Source organism: Tiliqua scincoides, chromosome 1 (assembly GCF_035046505.1).
Source record: "Tiliqua scincoides isolate rTilSci1 chromosome 1, rTilSci1.hap2, whole genome shotgun sequence".
Lineage (NCBI taxonomy): Eukaryota > Metazoa > Chordata > Lepidosauria > Squamata > Scincidae > Tiliqua > Tiliqua scincoides.
Window position 1 is genome coordinate 96,376,552 of NC_089821.1, and position 25,015 is coordinate 96,401,566.

Sequence of the window (25,015 nt, forward strand, 5' to 3'; positions counted from 1 at the left end):
GGGCGTGTGCCGCGCCAGTGTTGGCGAGATGTGTCAGAGCCGCGTAGGCTCTGTTGGCAGCGCTTGGAGGGCGTCTGCCGCGCCAGTGTCGGCGCTAGGGGTAGGTGGGGTCCTGTAAGTTAAGGCGGACCAGGTCACTGTCCGTGACTGGCCACGGGAGTGAGTATTAGAGCGGGGAAAGGATTCCTCCTTTTTCTTGGCCTGTCCAGTGAGCTTATCTCACAATGTGCTTCCTTTTCCCACAGGTCCGCGAAGGAGCTGCCCAGCCAGGGTCTTGATCTGCGGACACTCCATAGTTTTTTGGGCCCGGAAGCATGCCATGTCATCCAGTTTCGGCTCTCAGCTGGCGCTGGGTGATGTTGCGCACATTGATTGGTTGGCCAAGAGGGGTATGTGTTGGGGCCAATTTTTCCCAGCCATTTTGGAGTACATTGCTGTTAACTCCCTGCCGCAGGTAATCGTGGTGCACTTGGGCGAAAATGACTTGGGTCAGAGGACGTCCATGTCCTTGAGGCTCCAGGCCCGCAAGGATTTTGACTCATTAGTTCGTCAGTTTCCCGGGATCACTATCCTGTGGTCTGACATGCTGCCTAGGAGAATTTGGCGCTGGGCGAGTTGTGTAAAAAGAATTGAGGTAGCACGAAAGAGGGTCAACGCTTACCTGGGCAGGGTCGTCACGGAGCTTGGTGGAGCGGCTATCCATCATCCCAGCATTGCTTTTGAGGAGCCTGCTCTTTACCGTGGCGATGGGGTTCACCTTTCTCCTATGGGTTATGGGCGCTTTCTTTCAGAGTTGCAACAAGGCTTGGCCCTCTTTTTGGGTGTAGGGAAGGCCAAGCGCGAGGCTGACCTTCCCTTGTGGCGGTAGAAGTGCGGGGTGGGTAGACAGAAGACCTTCTCCGGCGTCCAATCTAAGCCAGCAAGGGCAGGGGTGAGCCAGAACCGCTCTTTGGATGCTTGTCCGGCTCGAGGAGGCAGGCTGGCTAGCCCCTGGTCTGAACTTTGGGGCCTTGCAGGGGTGACCTGAAGGCAGAGTAGTTCGGCTGGCTTACCCTCTTTGGGCGACAGTGAAAGGCGTGCTTAAGAACAATTGAGCTACGCCTGGAGTTGGGTGGACGCCCCATGAGACTGGGGGACGTAGACGGCTAGGCCGTTTCCCCCATTTAGAACCCCGCACTTAGTTTGGGTATTGATGCCTATTTTGCCTTGTTGTAAGTTAATAAAGTGGCCCATTTAATCCCATACCTGCTGTCGGCTGTATTTATTGGGGAATGCGTGGTAAAGGCAGCTAGCGTGCCTGCATGGGCACGCTAGCGCTGATTGACACGCTAAACCCCCTATCAGCCGGCAGCAGGGCTTTGCTGCCAGCTGATTGGCTGGCTGGCCTTGGGGGGCGGGACAACTGAGCCTGATCTAGCGCGCAGGCGCTAGACCCGGCTCAGTTCCGTTCCTGGAAGCGACCCCCTCCCACCCGCCCTGTTAGCTAGTCTGGGATTAGCTGGTCGTTCTACGGAGGACCGGGTAGGAATTTTTGAGCATCATCTGATTGGCAATATGATGGTGCTTTGTTTTCGCCTACCTCAGACTGGCTATGGAGCGTGTTTGGGTCTGCATATATCTCTTACTGTCCTGGTCACTGGCGGTAGAAGTGCGGGGTGGGTAGACAGAAGACCTTCTCCGGCGTCCAATCTAAGCCAGCAAGGGCAGGGGTGAGCCAGAACCGCTCTTTGGATGCTTGTCCGGCTCGAGGAGGCAGGCTGGCTAGCCCCTGGTCTGAACTTTGGGGCCTTGCAGGGGTGACCTGAAGGCAGAGTAGTTCGGCTGGCTTACCCTCTTTGGGCGACAGTGAAAGGCGTGCTTAAGAACAATTGAGCTACGCCTGGAGTTGGGTGGACGCCCCATGAGACTGGGGGACGTAGACGGCTAGGCCGTTTCCCCCATTTAGAACCCCGCACTTAGTTTGGGTATTGATGCCTATTTTGCCTTGTTGTAAGTTAATAAAGTGGCCCATTTAATCCCATACCTGCTGTCGGCTGTATTTATTGGGGAATGCGTGGTAATGGCTGTTTCAGGCCAAAAATGACTTTTTATGCCTTTTAAGGCATTCTGAGATCTGGGAAGGTCTTCCCTGGACTTCGGAATGCCTTAAAAGGACCCACATTGAGCCAGAGTTGTCCCCCAGAGCCAAGCGTTGAGCCAGATGTGGCCCAACCTGAACCCTCCAAAGGCTGCTGGAGCACAGCTGGAGGGTTTAGGTTGGGCCGAATTTGGCTTAACGCGAGTCTGGGGGACCTGCGTTAAGCCAGATCCATGGACATAAAATCTATGGATAAATAGGCTCCACCAGTATTTGTTTTGAAACTGTTACATCTGAATAGCCCCAAAGTTTGGGATGGAATGATCTAGATGTTTAAATGAAGTTTTCTATGTTTCAAAGTAGAAGTAAGTGGCAGACGAAAGCACTCCAATGATTCAAAGTTTATTTTCTTTGTTATAGTGTTAATGGAGTGTGACAGTGGGCAGGGGTGTCATGTCAAGCTCCTGTATTTACTGCTACACCACTACTGGAGAATGCTGAATGTTGAATTGATTTGGACTAACCAACCAGTTCTTTGACTGCAAGATTCTACTATTCTCTACTTAAAATTCAGCCACAATTATCATTCTTTAACCTCAAGGGACTTAGAAGATTTCATTACGCTTAAGAAGATTCTGTGAAGTGGTCTGTGACCTTTTTAAATGCTGTTTTCTCAGGACAGTAGGCTTTTTCACAGCTTATAATTAGGGATCTGGTTTGTGTTTTACCCTTTGTAGCCAGGATCACATGGCAAACATTATCTTGATCCTCAGTTTGTTTTACCAATCTCTCTCTCTCTCTCTCTCTCTCTCTCTCTCTCTCTCTGACACAACACTGCTTTACTGTTTCAGGTTATTTAAGTTAAAGCATTTTTATTTGCAAATAAGATTCTACTCTGTATTTTAATCTACCGGGAAAAGCAAGCAGCCCATGAATTATATGTAGAAAAATCATAAAACACTTGCATCCCATAAACCACCCATTTTCAACTACTGTGCAGTGGCATATGATATTCCACTAATGCTCTGCAGGAGTTTGGCAGAGGATCATTTATTAGTAGGGCCATTGGGGAATGTGAACCTCCCACCAACCGCATGGTGTGCCTTGTCAATTGTCTAAAAACTGATGGTGTGCCTTTACAATTTTAGTACTGTCAGTGTGCCGTGAGATGAAAAAGGTTGAAAATCACTGCCATAAACTGTCATTATTCACCTTACTCTTGTAGAAATAACTAATTGTGACACTGACTCATCATTTTGTACTTGTTTTCCTATCTAGCAGACTGTTGCCCAGAAATAAGAGGCTTGAGCTACTTGGAACTGGAAACCTCGTACAGGCTGGTTCAGATGACATTCTGATTGGCCTCCTTTTATTATGTAGGGAAAGACCATGGCTGTGCATGTCTCCCCCACCCACCCAATGCACTAGCTTACGATCACCTAATCAGTCAGGGAGTGGTCCATCCAAACCACGCCACTGTATGCAATTCCAAAACCATTTTAAAGTAGTAACACAACCCGTCCCTGCTTTGAGTGATGGGGTGGGGGTTGTTACGTGTGGCCACATTCCTTTCCTGTGTGATATCATTTGAACTGGGCCAAAAAGAGAATCAACTTGGACCATTGGTTCCCAAACTTTTCATGGTCACAGCGCTCTTCTTTCTCAGTGGACTCTTCTTCCTGTTTCTCCTTGGCACCACTATCTTGAATCACACGAGATGTCACACAATCCAAGATGTTGGTGCACAGGAGAGCTAGGAAGAGGAGGCAACTGGGAATATTTTGCAGAGCCCCTTGCAGTGCCTTAAGGCACATATGGGAACCACTGGCCTAGAGTAATGCTTGGTAATACACTATGGCCCAAATCCTAACCAACTTTCCCACACTGACAGAGCTGTGTAAATGGGGCATGTGTTGTATCCTGCAGTTGAGTGGCAGTCATGGAGGCCTCCTCAAAGTAAGGGAATGTTAAGCTGCATTGCCCTTATGTCAGTGCTGGAAAGTGGGTTAGGATTGCACCCTATATGTGTCTCTGTTAAAGATGCTCTCTTGAGTTGTTCTGCATTTAAGCAGACTTGACAATGATTATATCTTCAGAACCCTGGGTTGGAAAGAGTCTCTCCTCTCTTTAAAAACATGCTTGTCATTTTACAAGTTTAAAAGATTGCAGAAATTGTAGCCAGTTCGAGTAAAGAAGGGGCAGGTATTGGAAGCAAGGTGTTCTTATTGCATCTAGGAATCATCTGGGTTCCCCCCTTGCTTATTACTAATGAAAGGAAAATTGGTTCCATAGCTGTGTATACTAAAGATTAAAATACGTTTGTTTTGTTGGAGGAACAGGTATTGGCTTATCTGCCTAAGCCCCACTCACATAATTACATTGTCTTTTCTTGCCTGAATGCCACGTATTAGGGACAAAAAGTGAAACTGGTCATAAACCTCCAAGGTCTGTGATCTATTTAGCAGAACATTTGTCTAGATCAGGGGTGCCCAAACCCCAGTCCGGGGGCCACTTGTGGCCCTCGGGGGCTCCCAATCAGGCCCTCGGGGAGCCCCCAGTCTCCAATGAGCCTCTGGCCCTCCGGAGTCTTTCTGGAGCCCGCGCTGACCCAATGCAACTGCTCTCAGCATGAGGACAACTGTTCGACCTCTCATCTGAGCTGTGGACGAGGGCTCCCTCCACTATTTGCTGTTTCATGTCTGTGATGCAGCAGTGGTAGTGAAGGAGAGACCGGCCTTGCTTTGTGCAAGACCTTTTATAAGCCTTGAGCTATTCCAAGAGCTTCATTCATTCATATAAGTTCCCTCTCTAATATATTCATTTATGTAAATTTATTCAAATTTTAAATTTTAAATTAATTTTCTTTCCTGGCCCCTGACACAGTGTCAGAGAGATGATGTGGCCCTCATGCCAAAATGTTTGGACAGCCCTGGTCCAGATCAACCGTTTTCAAACTGTGGGTCTGGGACCCACCAGTGCAGGGCTTCTCAAACTGGGGCATTCCGATGCCCCAGCCTGAGGGCCCTGGACTCTTTCCTCTTAAGGAGCTCTGCTACAGCCTCCTGGGGTACGAGAAGCCCTGCGCGACCCTCTGCAGGACTTCCCAGCTTTCAAAAAGTGAAAGCGGAGCAATCATGTTCCACTTCCAGTTTTGCAGAGGTGGGACACAATTGCTCTGCTTTCACTTTCTGAAGGTTGGGGAGCCCTGCGGAGGGTCGCGCAGGACTCCTCACACCCCTGGGAGGCTGCAGCAGGGACTGGTAAGTTAATGCCAGTCCCTGCAGCCCCTTTAGCGATGCAATCCTGGCTGCCTTCCCCCCCATCCTCTCTGCCTTTCCTGCTTCCATGCAGACTTCCATGCAGACTTACTGGGGTCCTCAAACTCCCTGAGAGTTTGAGAACCACAGCACTAGTGGGTTGTGACCCGACTTTTGATTAGTTGTGAAAGTGACAAGGCAGATTAGGCTATGTGCATCAAAGGTTAAACAAGCTGCTACCTGGGGGTAGAACCCTGCTGCCTAATCACCTTGGCGTTTATAAATCAGGTATTGGTCTCTAGGGCCTCTAAAAGGTTTGGGAACTATTGGTCTAGATCAGTGGTTCCCAAACTGTGGGTCTGTGGCTCACCAGTGGGTCATGACCCAATTTTTGGCGGTTTGCAAAACTGACAAGGCAGCTAAGAGATAAACAACCTTCTACTTACAGGGAGCACTGCTGCCCAATCACCATTATAGCCACGGAGGCCTGAGCAGCTGCCTAAAACTTTTTCAGGTAGGTCCTGATGCTACCACTGGTCTGACTGCAACTAGCATGGTTACATACAGTGGGTTTAAACCACATATTTGCTTAATTTTCAGAACTTTTTATTTTTATTCATTATTGTTGTCTCTCAGTTAATTCAGGCTCATATCCTCTTGTAACTACAGGAATAACCTAATTATCCATGGGTTTTTCATGTGCGGTTTTATCTCAGCGTGATGAGAAGGGCCCTTTGAATTAAAAGGAAAAAAGTCCCTTTACTCAGCCTCACTTACCAATGTATTGCAGGCAGGCAGGCAGGCAGGCAGGCAGGCAGGCAATCAATCAATCAATCAATCAATCAATCAATCAATCAATCAATCAATCAATCAATCAATCAATCAATCAACAGCTTAGTTTCAGTTCACTCAGAGCCAAGTGACCCCTCCCTTCTGTTTTGCATTCTTTTGCATGCTCTAGGGCAGGGGTCTCCAAACTTTTTGACCGAAAGGCCACATCAAATATCTGGCATGGTGTCGAGGGCTGGAAAAAAAAAAGAAATATAAAATTTAAATAAATACATTAGAGATGGAACTTAGATGAATGACTGAAATGAATGAATGGGCTCAAATGTCCAGGATTTCTTCAAGCACCAACACAGCCCAAGAAATAAAGCACACATACTTAAAAGGACCCCCATTCTCCCACCCCACAAGCACAACTCTGGCTGTGTTTGGTCAACTGAGCCAGAGGTTCTCAGGGGATCAGAGACTGGCCACAGGCTGGATAGAGGCTCTCCGCGGGCCGCATCTGGCCCCCAGGCGGGGTTTGGAGACCCCTGCTCTAGGGGTCACCTGCCTGGGAGTGAACTGAAACTAAGCTGTTGATTGATTGATTGCCTGCCTGCTGCTGCTCTCCCACATTACAATGGTAAGCAAGGCTATTTTTTTAAACCATTGACTATAGGGAGGTTGTTTTTTAAAATTGGTTTCATTTAACATGATTTTCTGTATCTGCATCAGTTCTGGGAATGGAACATATCATTCACACTACTTGTAAACAGAATCAGCATAAAAATTAGTGAACTGTTCATTAGGAGGGCTGTCGTGTTTTCATAAGATCACTAAATTATAAAAACGTCTTTGAAATTTGATGGGAGTTTGGTGAGTTTGCATAATAAAGATTTAAAGACAACAGAGATGCAGATAGTGGGATTCTCCTGACTATTGCGGTGTAGAAATAAATTTCAAAATGAAAGAGTTTGGCATGGCATCCTTCCCATTGTCAAGCCCTACTAAAACTGCAATAGCAGCAGCAACAGCAGCAAAAACAAAGCAACTTTAAATTTTTTCATTAGAGTGTTTTGTGTCTCCTACCACTTAATCCTATTTAAAAGCTTGTACTTTGTTTAAAGATCTCTAGCTCATTTCATCTCAAACTTTTGGAGTGGGTTGAAGTGGAAATGGAGTGGAATTTGTTTAGAACAAGTTTTTAAAAAATGGACATGTGGAATTAAAAGATATCTCAAATAAATATAAAAGATGTTTAGAGCAAAATCCTATTCACACTTACCTGAGAGTAAACTCTTTATTAATACAAGACTTCTGACTAAACATGCATAATTGTCAGTGTTAGGCTGCAATCCTGTACACACTTACCAGTCCAACGGGATTCCACTGGACTTATTTCTGACTTGACATGCATGCGATTGTTCTCTTAGAGTGCTAGCCTCTGCATGTTTACTCAATGTAAATCTCACTGTGTTTAGTAGGATTTACTCCCAGGTATTGTTGCCTTAATGCTTAAGGATTGTTGCCTGGTAGCAGAAGCGTAGCGCGATTGCTCCACTTTCACTTGTGAATCTTCGGGGAGCTCTGCAGACAGCCGCACAGGGCTCCCTGCACCCCCGCGAGGCTGTAGGAGGCGCTGGTAAGCGTACCCAAGCCCCTGCAGCCCCCCCCTCCGAGTGGTGCGATCCTGGGGATTGTACTGCTACCTCCTGGCTGCCCCTACCCCTTAAGGGGAAACAGGCCAGGGCCCAAAGGCTGGGGCGTTGCGACACCCGTCTGAAAAGTCCTGCCTTAATGTAACATGAGGTCCAGTACATACTGCTTCTGAGGCAGACTTTGGGGAAGTTGATCACCTAGATATGAAGATGTATGCCACAAGGCAAATTTATCAGTTTGCCTCAAGCTGATTTTGCTGCTTCTTCTCAGTTCAGGTCCTTTTGAAAAAGGTTTCAAAGACTGCTGAGTCCCTCCTGCTGGTGACATCACTGTTCCTACTGTAGAAGTTCTGGAGCTTTCCTCTCCTTGAATACACTCCTAACCATAGTGACAACCACTGTTCCCTCTAACTTGTGTCACTGCATGGCCGTACAGCTTGAAACCAAGCTCCTCAGAAATGGGCAACCTGGAATTTCATCATATTTTATGTATAACATCATTGTCTAGTAGACACCACCACATTGTAGCACAGCCATAGAAGGGGTCTGTGTAGTGGTACAGACCCCTTACAAGAGACTTTGGTGACTACTTAAAATGTGTTCTGGCTGTTTCAAGCTCTACATGCTGCATAGGAATCTGTCATATCAAGCAATCTCTCTAAGGAGAATTAAGTCTACTTGTTCCAGGGTTGCCCACTCTTTTCCCTTTTCAGAGCTTAATGTAAGCCAGTGGTTCTTGAACTTTTAAATAATAAATAAATAAATAAATAACAGTATTTATATACCGCTTTTCAACTAAATGTTCACAAAGCGGTTGTGAAAGTTTTGTGAACAAAACTTTTCTGGCTTGTGGCTCCCCATTACAACACCTTACCTCCAGTTACCCCCAAAGTGGGGATGAAGGTGTTATAATTATACACGAGAAACAAGGCTGCCAGCACTCTGAGGCTGCAATCCTAACCACCCTTACCTGACAGTAAGCCCCATTGAACAAAATAGGACTTACTTCTGAGTAGACCTGGTTAGGATTGTGCTTTGAGTTGGTTAGCAGCACACCTGGAGGGTTTTGGAAAGGGAGGGGGGAAGAAGTGATGAATTTGCTGGGGGAGGGGAAGACTTTGTTTTGTGTGCATCTGCTAATTGCAAACTGAGACCCAGAGAATGTTTGGCTGGAATCCTAACCCCACTTTCCTGGGAGTAAGTCCCATTGAACACAGTAGGATGTACTTCTGAGTAGACCTAGCTAGGATTGTGCCTTTTGTCTTACAATAGCAGCCAACAGAGTACCCCCCCCCCCCAAAAAAAAAGGAGGCAGGAGGAAAAAGGGGAATGGTTAAAAAGGAATGGGGATTTTTATTTTTAATCAATTTTTGGAGACAAAGCCATCAAGAGCAGCTTTTTTTTTCTTTTTTGAAGGGAGGGGGAAAGAGAAAGGTGAAAATCCTAGGTTAAGCTGACACAGACCCCAAGTCTATGTAGGTCTACTCAGAAGTAAGCCCCATTTGAGTCAATGGGGCTTACTCCCAGGAAAGTGTGGAAAGGATTGCAGCCACAGACAGCAAGATTACAACTCACCCCAAAGTAGATGGGGGCTACTCACACACATACACCCAGCATGCAGATACCACCCCTGTTCCCCTAGGCAAGATGGAGGGATGCAGGCTGGGGCATTTGGACACCACCACCCCCCACTAGGAGCAGAGGAAAGCACTGCACTGCCTGTACTTACTCTTCCCTCCCAGTTTGAAGCCTGCCAGGAGTGCCCCTGTGCTGATGAGATGCAGCACTCTTCTCTTCTCCAGCCTTGACCAATCCCAGGATGCCCAGGGCGAGGGGCACACTGGGAAATGTAGTCCTCGGGGCGAGGTTGCACATGGAGAGAGCTCCATGATGAGATGCGGCACCTCTGCCTGCCTAGCCAGCCTTCTCTCCCCTCTCTCCCCACCATGTTTCACATTGCTCCACCCACCTCATTCTCAGCTTCGGAAAAGCAGCAAGTCAGGAGGCAGCACCTGCAACTGAGCTGAGCAGAGCAGCTGCGGCCACCTCTCTCCCTGAGATGCCTGACAACGCCCCTGGAGGCTAGCCACGCCTCACTAGGGAGGCGGGACGCACAGATTGAATACTCGGATGTAAGCACTCATTTGAAATTGGCTGCTTCTCTCCTGTTGGTCCTATTCCAAATCCTATTCCAGATAAGGGTCAGTTGCGGACCTATCATTAGGTTTGATGGGGCAAAAACCCCAGGTGTGAGGCACCAGGGCCCTGCTAGGTTCATGGGACAAGATTAGTCTTAGGCAAGAGAAATTCACAGTACCCTAACTTCTTGGCTGGTATGAATCAGTATTTTTGTAACATTTTCTGTTAAGAACTGCAGTTAATGTAAGTTGAATGTGTTCTGAACCAGGATCACTGCTCTATAGGGTCTCTGGACACAAAATCTATTTACTTAATTATGAAATAGTGGTGCCACTATGTAGTATAACAATGAAAATATATGCCTTGGAATGACAAATGCAGTTTATGCATACATTTGCATGCACACAATTAAATAATAATACACTTGTTTCTTTAGTTTGTAAGGTTTTGCCTGTTATGACTGCAGCAGAATGTGTTGAATTTATATAACCATGGGTTGGTTCTAAATTGTACTTATGAAATTCATCAGGAGCAGAGATTTAGGGAGTCAACATTACAGGGCAAAAGCCTGGCATGAAAGGAGTATTAAGAAGCAAATGGTGCATATATATATTTTGTCCTTTCACACTTCAGCAATCAAAATGCTGTGCATTATGAAACCAGTGGGAAGTTTTTGGAGGGTTTGATGGTTGTGCTTGTATAAAGGCACAGGAAAAATGCCAGTAAGTAAGTGCAGAAGAGTGCTGCTGTTGTTGAGGAAAGATACAAAAATTCTATTTAGGGAGCAATAAAAAGGAGAAAAAGTGGCATTGGTTCGTTCATTTTCTCTCTCTCTCTCTCTGTATCGTGCTTTGAATATTTTTGTGTCCTTGGTGCATTCTACATGATAAAGTCTGATGGACCAGGGAGTACATAGAGCACTCTCTGATTATTTCAGCCTTTTTCCCTAGAGCCAGGTGAAAAGATCCATGCTCCCCTGACGGAAGAAAGATTTTTTGAAAATGTCAAACATGCATTTAGTCATGGCTTTGGTTCCATGCTGTATCCCTCTGAAGGGAAGACATTGCTGACCTTAATGCACATTTAACAGTGAGCTTGTCATCTAGATAGTTATGGGCTAGACAAAATCTCAGATTTGTCCTTTTTTCTGAACTGTACTAGCCTGTTGTCTGAAGGATCCATCTTTGAGACTGTAGCTTCTTTTTATAGCTATAGTTGAGATGTAGTGAAGCAATATGCAGAAGAATATTGAGCATTTACACAAATTTTAAAATGTAAAGTGGTCCTGATTTAGTGTATCCATGCAAGTAAAAGGGAAAAGGTTATTGCTTCTACTTTAGCTTATTATGTTGTCACTATGTGAGTAAAGTTACAATATTTCAGTGTATATTCACCCTTCAACACAAACTAATGAAAATACGGACACTGCTGTCAATGGGTGGGTGGGATTAGGGGTGAAGTCTGGAAGCTCAGAGGCATGACTTTGTGGACAGTGGTTGAGCCAACATAATCCAGACTCTGATGTTCCACAAGCAGAAACTTAAAGCGTTTACAAGCAGATGGCGCCAGGTGACAAAAGCAGTGAGGCAAGCTGCATGCTACATAGTTAAAGCACATACAATAACGTATAAGTATTATTTTGCATTTATATCATTTTGAGTTTCTTTAAATCGATTAAACCTGAAGAATACTTGGCATGCCAGTAAATCCAAGATCAGTGAATGAATCCTTGGTGCACATATGAAGCTGAAGTAAGACTTAAGTTGCAACAAAGCATGCCTCTGAGCATATGTAGAGTGTTTTCCCTCTCCATTCACTTGGAATTAAGAAACAGAGCTTTCAAAGTAATTGTGTATGATTTAGTTTTTTGCTTTGCAACAAAATTTCCAGTGAGTACTAAAATCATGACAGTACCCTTGTCTTTTTGTTGTTCAAAGCCAAAGTTTACCCTTTGGATGAAATGCTATACACACTTTCCTAAGCTCCATTTCTCACAATGGGGCTTATTTCTGAGTAAACAGGTATAGGATTGTGCATTGTAGGGCTTAATTTATGAGCAGTCCTGCCTAGGATTGTGCTTTCAATTGCTTTTTCACTTTCTCCTAGCTTAAAGTTTAAACCAAACTTTGGCTTTTGTGTCTGTCTAATGTATTATATTTTTAGCAAGTTAGTCATTCAAGACCCGTGGTTTGTACCTGCTACATCCATTTTTACTATAATTTCACCTTGAACACACTCTGTGGTGAGCCATGCAAGAATCTTTATAAATAATGTAGTAATTTCTGTTGTACTGCTGCATATTCTGCTTAGCAAAATGACACAACTTTATATTTCATTTACTGCAATCATTTCAGGTTGGTAATTTAGATCATTAATGGGGAAATAACTTTGCTTTCCTACTGTTATATTTCTAGTAAGCCATAAGTGCCAGCAGACAAAAGGTTTTCAGTATCAACCTGCATGACTCTTCAAAAGGTTGAAAATTATGGATTTAACAATAATTCTTTAAATTTAAATTGACATTTTCGGCTTAAAAATATACTGATTATTTAACTGCCCAATAATTTTTTTAAAGTGCAACAGTCAAATGCATGCTGTAATGGCCATTACTAATGAGCAGAAATGAAAAGCTCAAGATATATAAACGATCCAGATCCCAGCCCCTTTCAAAAAAATTTTTTGTCTCATTTTTATATAGCATAGATTGCAAAAATAAGTGTGGTTTGCAGAAATGTACTAAGGCAATTTTTGTCACAGTGGAATTAGTACCACAATTACATTATTTTATAAATGTTGCATAAGTTTTTCCTCTATATAATTATGCATGTATGGTTAATATAATTTTATCCTTACCCGTGTTTTTCTTGCACTTGGAGCAAAAACGAATTGATTGCTCAATCTCAACAGGGTTATAGCTCAGTGACAGAACTCCTTGTGTTGCATGAGAGGATCTCATGTTCAATCTTTGGCATGTCCATACAGGGTTGGGAGAGACCCATGTCTGTCTGCTGCCTGTCAGAGTAGAAAAGACTGAGCTAGAAGGACCAAGGGTCTGACTTATGGAAAGGCAGCTTCCTAACATCTAATAGGTTGCTACAGCTTTGAGAGAAATACATGGTTGGTACGTACTGAGTGACACTATTTGAACAACACATTTCAAGCATTTTAAGCATTTTATGGCCCTATTCTGATCTCAATAATTCTTATGACAACCCTATGAGGTAAGGCAGTGCTGTTGTTCCCATCGACAGCTGGATCTAGGCTGAGACTAATGAGCTAACTGTCTGCTTTTGATTAATAACACTACTTCATTGGTACTCAGTAATATAATTTTCATCTGCATATAGAAATTCACTGTAACTGCTTGATGACCTGGCTTGTTTTCTTTTTAAAGGAATGCATTCGACTGTAACATGGACAAACCAAATGGAGAAATGTTTGAAACCCATCTTGAAACACTGTAACAAATTTGTAGGTTAATTTCTCATAGCTGTTCACTAATAATCCTCCAAATATGACACTTGGGGGGAGCTATATCTGTTGGTTTGATGGTCGAAATGAGTATGAGTTGAGTTGGTTGGTAATAGGCAGCTGATTTACCAGACTAGTTGTTACCAGCAGTGCTTTTTAAAACACATTCAACATGTGCACACGGGGGATGGGGGCATTGAGTGCCAAGATCCTGTGTAATGGCCAGTAGCTCAGCTGTATAATTTGGTGGGAGAAGGAGAATATAAGTGAGTTAAAAGGTGTTTTAGTGCCCAAAAAGGCACTCAAACTGGAGCATAGTTAAAACAACTCACTCACACCTTAGACAGGGGAATCTATGGCTAACATTCATATACTGTGGAGCCCTGAGAAACTTGGTCAGAAGGAGAAAAACTGAGGAAAGGGGAGGAGGGAGGAACTTCTTAGAAAAGAGCAGGTTGAAGATGGGGAAAACATGGTGGAGGGAGAAGGGACATAGTCTGACCTCTTTATCTGCAGATTCTGGATGATGAATTTGGCTGCTTGCAGGTCCCAAACGCAGGGGGTTGTCCTGACCTGAACCCTCAAGAGGTGGCCAGAGCTTTGCTCTGGTTGCCTTCAGAGGGTGTTCCTAGGCCTTTGGGAGGCCTTAGAAGTTCACTTCCAGTTTTCAGGGGGAAACCGGAAGTAACATTTTAGGCCTTTGTAAGGCCTTCTGAAGCCCCTGGAGATCGCCCACAGCCTCCATGGTCCTCAGAACACTCTCTGGAGGTGACCAGAGCATTGCTCTGGTCAGCTCTGGAAGGCGCCCACTAATTTGATTATCCATGGGTTTTGGCATCCATGGGGGTTCCATGCACGTATACCACAACATTAAGAAAATTAAAAGCTAACCATGCCTGTCCCCAACACAGGGATCCACCCTCACCTTCTGGGGTGAGGAGAAGAAAAGAAAGTGCGTACTTAAGCTGAATGTGAGCAGCTTTGAAAGCCTCTCAGGAGGTAGTAAGGCAGGATGCAAGTATCTAGATCGAAAGATAAATGATATATATGGGTCATGACTTATTTTGCTAGACATCTGCAGCATGTTTTCCATTTATTCCTTTGGCAAATTGTAATATGCCTGCCTCAAAATGTCCATTACTTATAGACCCCTTCTTAGGAAGGTGCTCATGACCACTTTTGAATATGCAAAGTAGAAAATATACAAAGCCCCAGTCTTCCCTGGTGCTCATAATGTTTTTTAAAGGCATAATAGCGTTGCTTCTGGTTTTGCTGAAAAACTGGAAGTGACATTTTTTCACTTGTAATAGTCATTCTGAGGCCCGCATTAATCTGTGGTTAACTGAAACCACGGCGATGATCTGCGAATATGGGGGGGAGGCCCTATAATAAAAATCCAGCCTGGCACTACCATCCCATAGATTCACTCATAGTTCTTTGTCTATAGTCCTTTGCCTGGCAGAAGGAATAGGAAACCATGGGGGGGGGGAGCCCATAAAACCCTTCTACCTTGTTTAGCAATCAAATTTTTGCTTGTTATATGATCTTCAGCTGGAGGCAATTTTAGTTTGCTGAGCTCTGAGATGTTTGCTATCAACAGATGAAGAACTGGGCGCTAGACTCTATACCAGCAATGAAATCCCAAGGGCTCTATGACTGTTGTTTTAGCCTTTGGATAAATCCACAGTACAATTCTTATATTGTGTCTGTTAACAGTTCTGTGTTAGTTTCCATTGTAATCAGGTTCTTTTCTGAATAGACTTTTAAACCTATGCACACCATGCCTGTCACTGTGGGAAAGTTTGCCAGGTGCTAGAAATAGTCACAACATGAATGTGCAGTCATTACTTTTTCTGACAGTCTTTTTATGGCCAGTTCATATTTCAAGCCTTGATTCTTATTTGAATTTCAAGGTACAACTATTGTTCTTTTCTATAACTGCTGTGTGACAGCTTGGTTGTCTAAACTGTGACTATCTTGGGTACGGCTGATTTCATCACAGATGCATAGTGCCTATCAATAGAAGGTGAGTTCATAACTAAACAGCGATCACTGTAGATGATCATTTGCATTGGGTTGACATATTGGGGTAACTGAAAAGATAACTCAATATATTCAAACTCAAACTAACTCAAGAGATTGTGAGTTAGTCAGTGGAAGCAGGTGAAGAAAAAGTTGAAACAGCTTTGGAATGAATTGTATGTTTATGCCAACTTTTTCACAAGCTAGCTATTCCCAATCTGACAGTGTTATAGCTGACCTTCATAATTTTTGTGGATTTTCATTACCTGTTCATCTATTGCAGGGGTGCCCAAACCCCGGCCCGCAGGCCACTTGCGGCCCGCTGCGGGTCCCCATCCAGCCCCCAGGGGGTCCCCCCACCTCCAATGGGCACTCGGCCCTCACCCCAGCCTGCGCTGGCCTGCTGTGCGAGCTCCGCGCCTTGCTTTCCCTCGCCGCCACTGAGCTCAGTGGCAGCGAAGGAAAGACGAGCCCAGCCGGCTTGCAGGGCCTTTTATAGTGGGAAGGTAACGTGAGACTTGCAGGTCTCGTGTTACTTCCCACTATAAAAGACCCTGCGCGCTTGCATGCTATTCTCCTTTCTTGCCCAGGGGCTGGGCTGGGCTGGGCTGGGCTCTGCTCCGTTTGGCTCAGCTCCCCTCCCCTCTCCTCCCCTCCTGCAACCTGAGCCAGGGGAGAGAGAGAGAGAGATCACGAGGGAGGGGAAACCCAGCCCAGCTCGCAGCATGTCTCGCTCCAGGCAGGCAGGCAGGCAGGCAGCAGCAGCAGCAGCACGTGGACAGGCAGGTAGGCAGCCCAGGCAAATGAAGGAGGGGAGGGTGAGGGGGCAGGTGAGCAGGCGGGTATGTGAAAGTGTGGAAGATCCCCCCTCCGCGTGTGCGTGTGTGTGTGTGTGTGTGTGTGTGTGTGTGTGAGAGAGAGAGAGAGAGATCATAAACTGGCATGAAGATCCCCCCTTACTAGGGTGGATGGGATCATAAGCTGGCATGAAGATCCCCCCCTTACTAGGGTGGATGGGATCATATGCTGGCATGAAAATCCCCCCCCCTTACTAGGGTGGATGGGATTATAAACTGGCATGAAGATCCCCCCCCCTTACTAGGGTGGATGGGATTATAACTGGCATGAAGATCCCCCCCTTACTAGGGTGGATGGGATCATAAGCTGGCATGAAGACCCTCCCCCCCTTGCTAGGGTGGATGGGATCATAAACTGGATGGAATTCATTCATTCATTTTTGGTCTCTAATATATTCATTTATGTAAATTTATTTAAATTTGAAATGTAAATTAATTCTTTTTTTCCAGCCCCTGACACAGTGTCAGAGAGATGTTGTGGCCCTCCTGCCAAAAACTTTGAGCACCCCTGATCTATTGAAGTAAACCTAAGTTTGATAGAAATGAACAAAAACTGAGTTATTCCTGTATTGGATGTTTCTCCAGTTTCAGTGGAGAATTAAAATTAGTTAATAAAACAGTGTTCTCAAAAACTCTGCTAATAAATGTATCGCTCTTTGCTTTAGTAATGAATTTATTGTATGCACATGTTCAATCATTCTGTTATAGGGAGTTATGAGAAGAGAATTTAAAATTAAGAACTACAGCTCAGCCAAAACTATCCAGAGTTCCATTTTTTCCCCAATTTCCATTGAATTTTCAGTATTCCTTTTCACATGCTCACAATTTTTGATCCAAGTTCTGGAGACAAAGGACTGCATGTAAGATCTGATGTAATACTTGAGGATGTGCTAAAACACAAGTTTAAATCAAAGCTCCAGGCTGCTATGCAGTCTGTGATCTAACCCACAAAGTGCAAGCTCTGGGAAATTTCCTGGCTCAACGGAGCAGAAACTCAGGAAGGCCCAAATCCTAACCAACTTTCCAACAGTGGCATAGCTGTGTCAATGGGATGTGTGCTGCATCCTGCAGTTGGGTGGCACTCATGGAGGCCTCCTCAAAGTAAAGGAATGTTTGCTCCCTTATGTCAGTGCTGGAAAGTGGGTTAGGATTACACCCGAAGTCTCCCTTTGTATGCATTTTATTAACACCTCTTCTAGTCCACATGGCCTTGAAGACAATTGGGGTGGAATATACCATATTTTTCGCTCTATAAGACGCACCTGACCATAAGACGCACCTAGTTTTTAGAGGAGGAAAACAGGAAAAAAAACTATTCTGAACCAAATAGTGTAATAAAATATGTCTCTCCGCTGCTCTGTTTCCATGCTCCTTAGCATATTTTACTACCTCTAGTTTAAAAGGAATTTTATATGCTAGCCTTTTCTGCTTTATCATCCTTGCACTGGTAGAATGAGGTACTGTAGTATTTTTCTGCAAGTGCATTGTCACTGAGCGATGAACATTTGCATTACCGTTGAGCGCCGGCATTTGCATTACAATTTGCATTTGCATTACCATTGCATTTGCATTTGCAATACCATTGAGCACAGGCAGGACCCTGGTCAGGGGCAGAAGCACCTGCCAAGGAGGCTCTGCTGCCCTGAGAACGCCTGCAGCTTTGCAGTATTCACTCCATAAGACGCACACGTTTCCCCCCCCCGTCTTTTTGGGGGGGAAAAGTGCGTCTTATGGAGCGAAAAATACGGTAGTTTCCATAGTTACCTTAATGCAGGGATTGAGATCCTTCACATTCTTTGATCTTGTTGTATCTGCATAGCCTGCTGGCCAGAAGTATAGTGTGACTGAGTGGTCTATGCACAAGGGATTGGAATTATAGAATGTTAAGATAAGGAACTTTGGCGGTCATCTAGTCCAACCCCCAGCTCAGTGCAGGTGACTACAGCACCCCTGACAGATGAGTTCTGCTTGAAAAGTTCCAGTGAGGGACAGCCCACTGTTCCAGTGCATGATGGTTCTTACAGTTGGAAAATTCTTCCTTATGTCATGCTTAAATATATTTCTACCCATTGGTTCTAGTTCTGCCTTTGAGGAACCACAGAAAGCAAGTCCTCTCGGTCTTCTGTGTGACAGCCTTTTGGATATGTGAAGGCAGCTGTCATATCTCTCTTTAGTTTGCTCTTCTCCTGGTGAAACACAGCGAGCTCTTTTTAACCATTCTTTATAAGCGATTGACATAGTAAAATAACCTAGTCATAACTGTAGTGGTTGGCAACCTTCAGTCTCGAAAGACTATGGTATAAGCCTACAGCACCCGGTATTCCCAAATACTAACCAGGCCTGACCCTGCTTAGCTTCCAAGATCAGACAAGATCAGGCACCTGCAGGGTAATAGTTGCTGTATTCTTTATTAAAAAAAATAGATGTGTTGACTGAAGCATCCCCCATACCTCTGTATAGATTTCTGTGTTTAATATTAATGGTTTTAATATGCCTAGAATGGAGCAGTGCAAGGTTGCTGCTTTCTTACAGAGGTTTCTGGAACCGTATCAGTTATTATTTACTTGATTAGTAACTGTGATTCGGGCTGTGGTTATACACTATTCCAGATTGATTGATTGATCTGCTGCTGGTTATCATTTAATCCTGACAGATTAAAAACAAAAAATGATTAGCGTTTAATAGCAAAAAGGAAAGGAATTGTTTTTAATCAATGTCATAAACAAGAAATACCTCAAACTGACATGTAAATCAAATTTTAAAAATGATTGTGTACAGATGACTGAAATTGTCTTGCATACCAATAGAATGTTCCTCCTTGAAACAACATTGTGTATTATTTCTTTCCCATACATACACTGATAACTATGAAAAAGTACTTCTGTTTTTCTGTCCTTATAATGGTGAACTTTCTTAAAATTCTGTGCAAGACATTATCTATATTACTTCCACATTAAAAGCCAGGGATTGGAACTCAAGTCAGGTGACTTGAATCCAAGTTGCAAAAACATGTGTTTTTCACTGACTTTTGTGTGGACTCAAGTCACCAATGACTCAGGCATTGATTTGAGTCTGAGGCCACTGACTCAACACGTGGTCCCCAAGCATGCAGACTTGAGTCTGTCTTTGTTTGGATGCTGTGCGAAAGACCTTGTGGAGTTGTCATTCAGATCGAGCGAGCAGTAGGGAAGTTTTAACCAGGAGGCAGGGAAGGGTTAATGTTTTGCTTTTGCATTGAGCAGGAAGGGGGGAGTGAGGAGCAGTCTCTCCTGTCTGTCTCTGATGGTCATTGGAGAAAGGATGGGTGGTCTGACTTTTTACTCTTTGGATGAGGTAACGCAGGAGGAGGAGCCCAAGAGGCTTCTTGCTTTAGAATTGACTGGACAACCAGGGAGGGAGGAAAAGAAGGTGGGGAAATGGGGGGGGAGCCGATTCATAGCGATCACTTTTCAGCCGCATGGCTCCTTTGCACTCCGCTGTTACTTGGGAGGAGGAAGCCTCATTTAACTACTGGCACAAATGGGACTACTTCTGAATAGAGCCGCAAGGGATGTCATCCTGGTAAGCCTCCCAGCTGCTGCGCATGACCCTTCTCCCTCTTGCTGCTTCTGTCCCTGCTCTCACGTAGTTTGTCCTACCCCCTCCCACCTTGTTTACAGATGGAATGGTAAGGGAGTAATGGAAGGGGATAAATAGCCGGTGCAGAGTAAAGAAGCCCCATGTCAGCCCAGGAGGCCCGATGCGGAGCTTTGGATCCAGCAGAGCTGAGAACTGCCCGTCCTCCCCTGCCCCCTCCCCTGCCACACTTTCCCCACTTCCCTATGCCTCCACCCACCTCTCTGCCACCTGGTGCTTCACGTGGAGTGTTGGGCGACAGCCAGCAGGCCTCTGACCGGCACTGAACCAGTGCAGGCTCATGCCAAACCTGTTCCAGTACTGAGCCAGTGCTAACTGCTGCAAGCGTGCCTTGTGGCACATTTGCGACAGTGCACACTGGCAGTGAGCTGGCATGTATTCTTCAGGATTGGGCCCCAAGCTACCTCCACTACCAAAGGTAAGCCAGTGGTGGGTGATTGGAGACATCAACTCTTTAATTCACAGAGTTGAAAATGGCCAGTGTACTGAAACTCAATCAATTGCATATCTTTCTTGAGCTAATAATAGCCCCGAGAAAACTCTTTAAAGAGTCTGACCAAAGACCTCCACGCTGAGGTCTGCACACTTTCATTATTCTTTTGTTCAAGGGACACTTCTGTGCTCTTTCATCATATTTCCCACCCCACTGGTTCCACAGAGATCTCCATTCCAACCCAGACAGCTCAACGGATAACTTGTCTTTGCTTGTCTCCTTGCTGTACCTTCTCTTGTTTCTTCATCCTTCTTATCTCTCTGTAATCGCCAACCAAACCAGCCACTCTTCAAAACACAGTCACTCAACCAACCTCAGCCTCACTCAACCAACAATCTCTTTTGCCCCTGCTGTAAGTCCCTTGTGAAAAGTGTCCCCGCTGTTTCCCTACTAAGGGCAAGTGTGGGCTCTTTCCCTACTAAGTTACTTCACAACATCTATGTCTCAGGTGCATATTCAGTTGGTCTGACAATTTCCAGGTTGGAAAAAGTTGTTAATTCTCAGAGGTGAGTCCATGTACTTTGTCACTTGACCTTGACTCTTTTTCCCCCCATATCCATATTCCAGTTTGTCCAGAAACTGTCTCAACAGAATAAAGAAAGTTAACTTTGGTCATCAACCCCTCTCTGTAATTCCCATTTCCTTGCATGTAGCCCATTGGGGGTGCAGTTTGCTACTCTGCTATTCCTAGAGGCTGTGTTCTGTGTCAGTGGTTACCAAACTTGACTGCTGCATAATGAAAATGCAGTCCTTGTTCCACTGATTTACTGTTCTGCTGGGTTGCTGTATGTCTTTCTCCTCGTTCAGGAGACAGGGATGCTCAGGGCAGTCACGTCTGTTGCCTGGCATCCCAGAAGGCTGCATGACAAGATGTTCGGGTAGATGTGACTGCCCAGGGTGTCTCTGTCCCTCAAACGAGGAAAAAGACATGTGACATCCCAGCACAGGTCAACTCACGGGGTGGACAAACCCCGAATCTGGCCCCCGGGCCAGGGTTTGGAAAGTCCTGTTATATGTTCTATGTTTTGTAACTTGTTCCTTTGTTATTGTGAGCCAAGTTGCAGCTGCATTTCTGCACCTTGACTCGAGCTCCTGTTTTCTACTTCCTTAGCCACAGAATTTTTCAATCCCTCTTTCATTTGCTCTTGAACCTTTATTTCCTCAATGGCTCGATAAAGTGTTGACTGACTCTGCACAGTCAGACACACTCTCTATCTCTTCCTCCCCCCCTTCAAGGCACTTGTGCTTGCAAGATCTTGCACCATTTTATAGGCAACATCATTGGGAATTTAAGCATCTGAATCATGTAATTGATTGCATTGTTGGTCTTTTATTTCCCCTTCCCTATGATTGTAAATTTATCTCCTCAATAAATAATACTGTTTGCAGCTGTATCTGGCTCTGTCATTTATTGTGAATACCAGTGTCCTCTGGAGTGAACCATAAGCCAAAGGCCCTTAGAAAGTTGCATGTTTTGGTACATGTGAATGGGTACATGTGAATGAAGGTGTCACCAGGCAAGTGTGGCAACAATGTGGCCATGAAGGGTTCTTTCATCTTCTCTCAGTGGAGGAGAACTCAGAAATGTACTAGAAAACTTCCTAGGTGCTCCTATAAAGCAGGCGTAAAAAAGGGACAAAGTATATGTGACATTAAATCCATCATTTTAAATTAAATAAGCCCCCTATGGCAAATTATTTTCCAGATAAAAGAACCACTTCAAGTCCATTTCTGCATTAAGCCAATCTTCTAATAATAGGTCTAATGTCACATGTAGTCACCTTTAGACTTGTCTTTTAAAGAAGACCCAGAGTTCAGCAGTGGAATTTATTGATGAAATTGTTCATGAAGGATGTATTATTGTCCTGATTCCAGTCCCAGGTTGAATGTGAAGGTGATATGAGCTACGGGAAGTTCCCGTGCTATTACTGCTTTCTCCATCTCAAATTTATTGTGGGCAATTGTAACTGAACTTCCTACGCGTGATGATTCTGTGATGGATGCATAGCACTTTATAAATAAAATTAATATTAAAAAATGTGGACAGATGTTGTTGTTGTTTTTGTGTTTATGATGGCAAGGTGTGCATTTGCTGTTTTGGCTGTGGTTGTACAATATTTTTTATGGATTTTATTGTGGGTTTAAAGTTTAGAAGCCACTTTGTGAAGGTTTTTTGGCTTAATAGGGAAGGAAGATATCAAGAAACTAATTTAAAAAGAAAAAGAGACCTACAGCCCAATCCTGTGTAACTCTCCATGTGATAATGCAGCAGTGCCAGCATGGCTTCCACTGCATCTTGCATGGGAGTTTTGGTTGTTGGAGCTTTCCCTGAGGTGCCCCGGGGTACCCCAGCAGCCGCTATCGGTCAACTAGGACCTGCACCAACAGTATTGCTGGAGCAATTCCACATTGCCCCATGCAGGCAGATCAAGCCCAGGAAGGGGTTTGAGATTCAGTGTGTGCTGCCACCACTGATCCTACCCCCTTCCCGGCCAGTCTGCCCTGTTCCACCCACCACTGTCTTGTTCTACCCCTGCCCTGCCTTGACCTGCTCCATCCCACCCCCTGCACAGGCCACCAGTGGGACTCTGTCAATCCACCGGTGTATTCAGGAAGAGTCCAACCTTTCTGCTAGCAGGCTGTTGCAAAGCGATTTATGACTGCTTTATAGCAGCCTGTGCCAGTGTAACACTCGTTCCACAGGTGCACAGCTTAGATTCGATTGGGCCACTAAGCACAAAACTAACCAGAAGTTCTAGTGATTCTGATCCAAAGGTAACTGGGGAGTTCCTGCAGGAGTGATTGTTTGGTGTATTTCTGAATGAGACTCAAGACTGCATACAATTCACACATTGTTAAGGATGGATGTAACATCACTTCATTACAGATTCTGTATTGGAGAATTGGAGAACCAGTGTGGTCTAGCAACTGGAGTATTGGGTTTCGACTGGGTAAAATTGGATTCCAATCCATGCCCTGCTCACAGGATGTCTTGGGGTCAGACACGCACTATCTCTCAGCCTAGTGAACATCTTCATGACCTTGGGAGGACAAAGTGGCATAACTACTTAATTTAATTCTGAATAATTTACTAATGCATGACATTGTTATAGAATTCTGGAAACAGGAATTGTGGGTCCAATCCTATCCAACTTTCCAACTCCTATTCAGCCCCAAGGTAAGAGAATAAATGCTCTCTTACTTTGAGGAGGCCGTCTTGATTTCCCCTACCCTGACAGGATGCAGTGCACACCCTACTGGCACAGCTGCATCAGCATGAAAAATTGGATAGGATTGGATCCTGTGATTCTGACTGCTACCTTTTAAATAAGTGATACTGATCTGACTCTGCTTTCATTTTATGTTTATTTTATGTTTTTAATTGCAACCTTCAAATGCATATGTCAGTCATGTGCAAACTACTGAATGATGTCTAGGGTGAAGACCTTCCAAAAGTGATAGATAGTAATAGTTGTGTATAGTGAGTGTGGCATGGAGTGACTAAACATACTGTGGTTTCTTACTATCTTCTGCTACAGCTGTAATGTCAAGAAGCCAAGAAGGACCAGGAGAGATGGGAAAGGCAGTTCTCATCCCCAAGGATGATCAGGAGAAAATGAAGGAGCTGTTTAAAATCAACCAGTTTAACCTTATGGCCAGTGACTTGATTGCATTCAACAGAAGTTTACCTGATGTAAGACTTGAGGGGTGAGTTTACATGCTTGGTCTTGCTGTTGTCTTTTGGGGAAGTTGCCAGGTGTTGCATTGAGATTCTCAATTGTTGGCATCCTTTAGTCTCGGAAGACTATGGTATCGCGCTCTGAATGGTGGCTCTGGAACAGTGTCCTCTCCAGTACGCGAAGCCTGGGTAAGTAGGTATGGAGGATAGGCAAATCCCATGCAGCAAATCCCCCCTCTCCACGTCACTGAAATGGTCCAATGGAAAGGCAGAAGCCAATACGATTGGTTCCAGCGGCGTCGCAGGAGTTGCCAGAACATGACTGTGTTCAGCCATGAACTGCCTCAGGGACTCCAGCTCCTGATTTTGCCTCGAGGTTGACTCCTGAAGCCTTTTCCTTAACTGGATGTAGCCACAAGGCAGTGGAGGTTTGGGATCAGAGTTTTCCTTCTCTCAGATGAGCTGCCTTCCCAGGCTGACGAGCCCCATCTACCCGGTGGCTGTTTAGTCGCCTCTTACGACAAGTACAGCCAAACTGAGGGCCTATTCTTATCCCCAGCCCCCAGGGGCAGATTCTCAATAGTTGTAACCAATCCTCTGATATCTGGAAAACATAGACAAGGAGTTCTTTTACATACCTGAAATTTTTGTCATGTTATTTCTTCCTATTACTGTTTGCAAAGGAATTGGGGCTTATGCATAAAATTCTCTGTTAAATGGGTTCCTATCTAGATAAAGGTGTGGGAAATTTTGCATTTAGTGCATCATCCTCTCTTCCATTGTCAGTTACCATGGATGCCTCTGGATTGGGGAAAAGGACTTCAAGTGATGACTCTGTGCTTTGTTTGAAAATGTGTGGTTTCTTCCTTGCCTAGGCTAGAGGCCACCTCATAGTCACAAAATTCCTATACAGAAGGTATTTCAACGTACACATATTGTATTGTGTGAAACCAGCAAC

General features: G+C 44.8%; 1 protein-coding gene across 7 annotated transcripts in view; it reads left to right on the top strand.

Moving 5' to 3' along the window:
• The window catches only part of GALNT13 (polypeptide N-acetylgalactosaminyltransferase 13), a 226,074-nt gene that overhangs the window by 48,325 nt on the left and 152,734 nt on the right, over positions 1 to 25,015 (top strand). For 3 of the 7 annotated variants that reach the window (XM_066633827.1, XM_066633819.1, XM_066633836.1), the window contains exon 2: positions 23,918 to 24,086. In XM_066633827.1, coding sequence (XP_066489924.1) covers positions 23,918 to 24,086 — 169 coding nt within the window. Of the gene's footprint in view, positions 1 to 7,749; positions 7,785 to 15,732; positions 15,743 to 17,522; positions 17,532 to 23,917; positions 24,087 to 25,015 lie in introns of all 7 variants that reach the window. The other 4 variants (XM_066633844.1, XM_066633854.1, XM_066633871.1 and 1 more) reach the window with 3 other exon arrangements.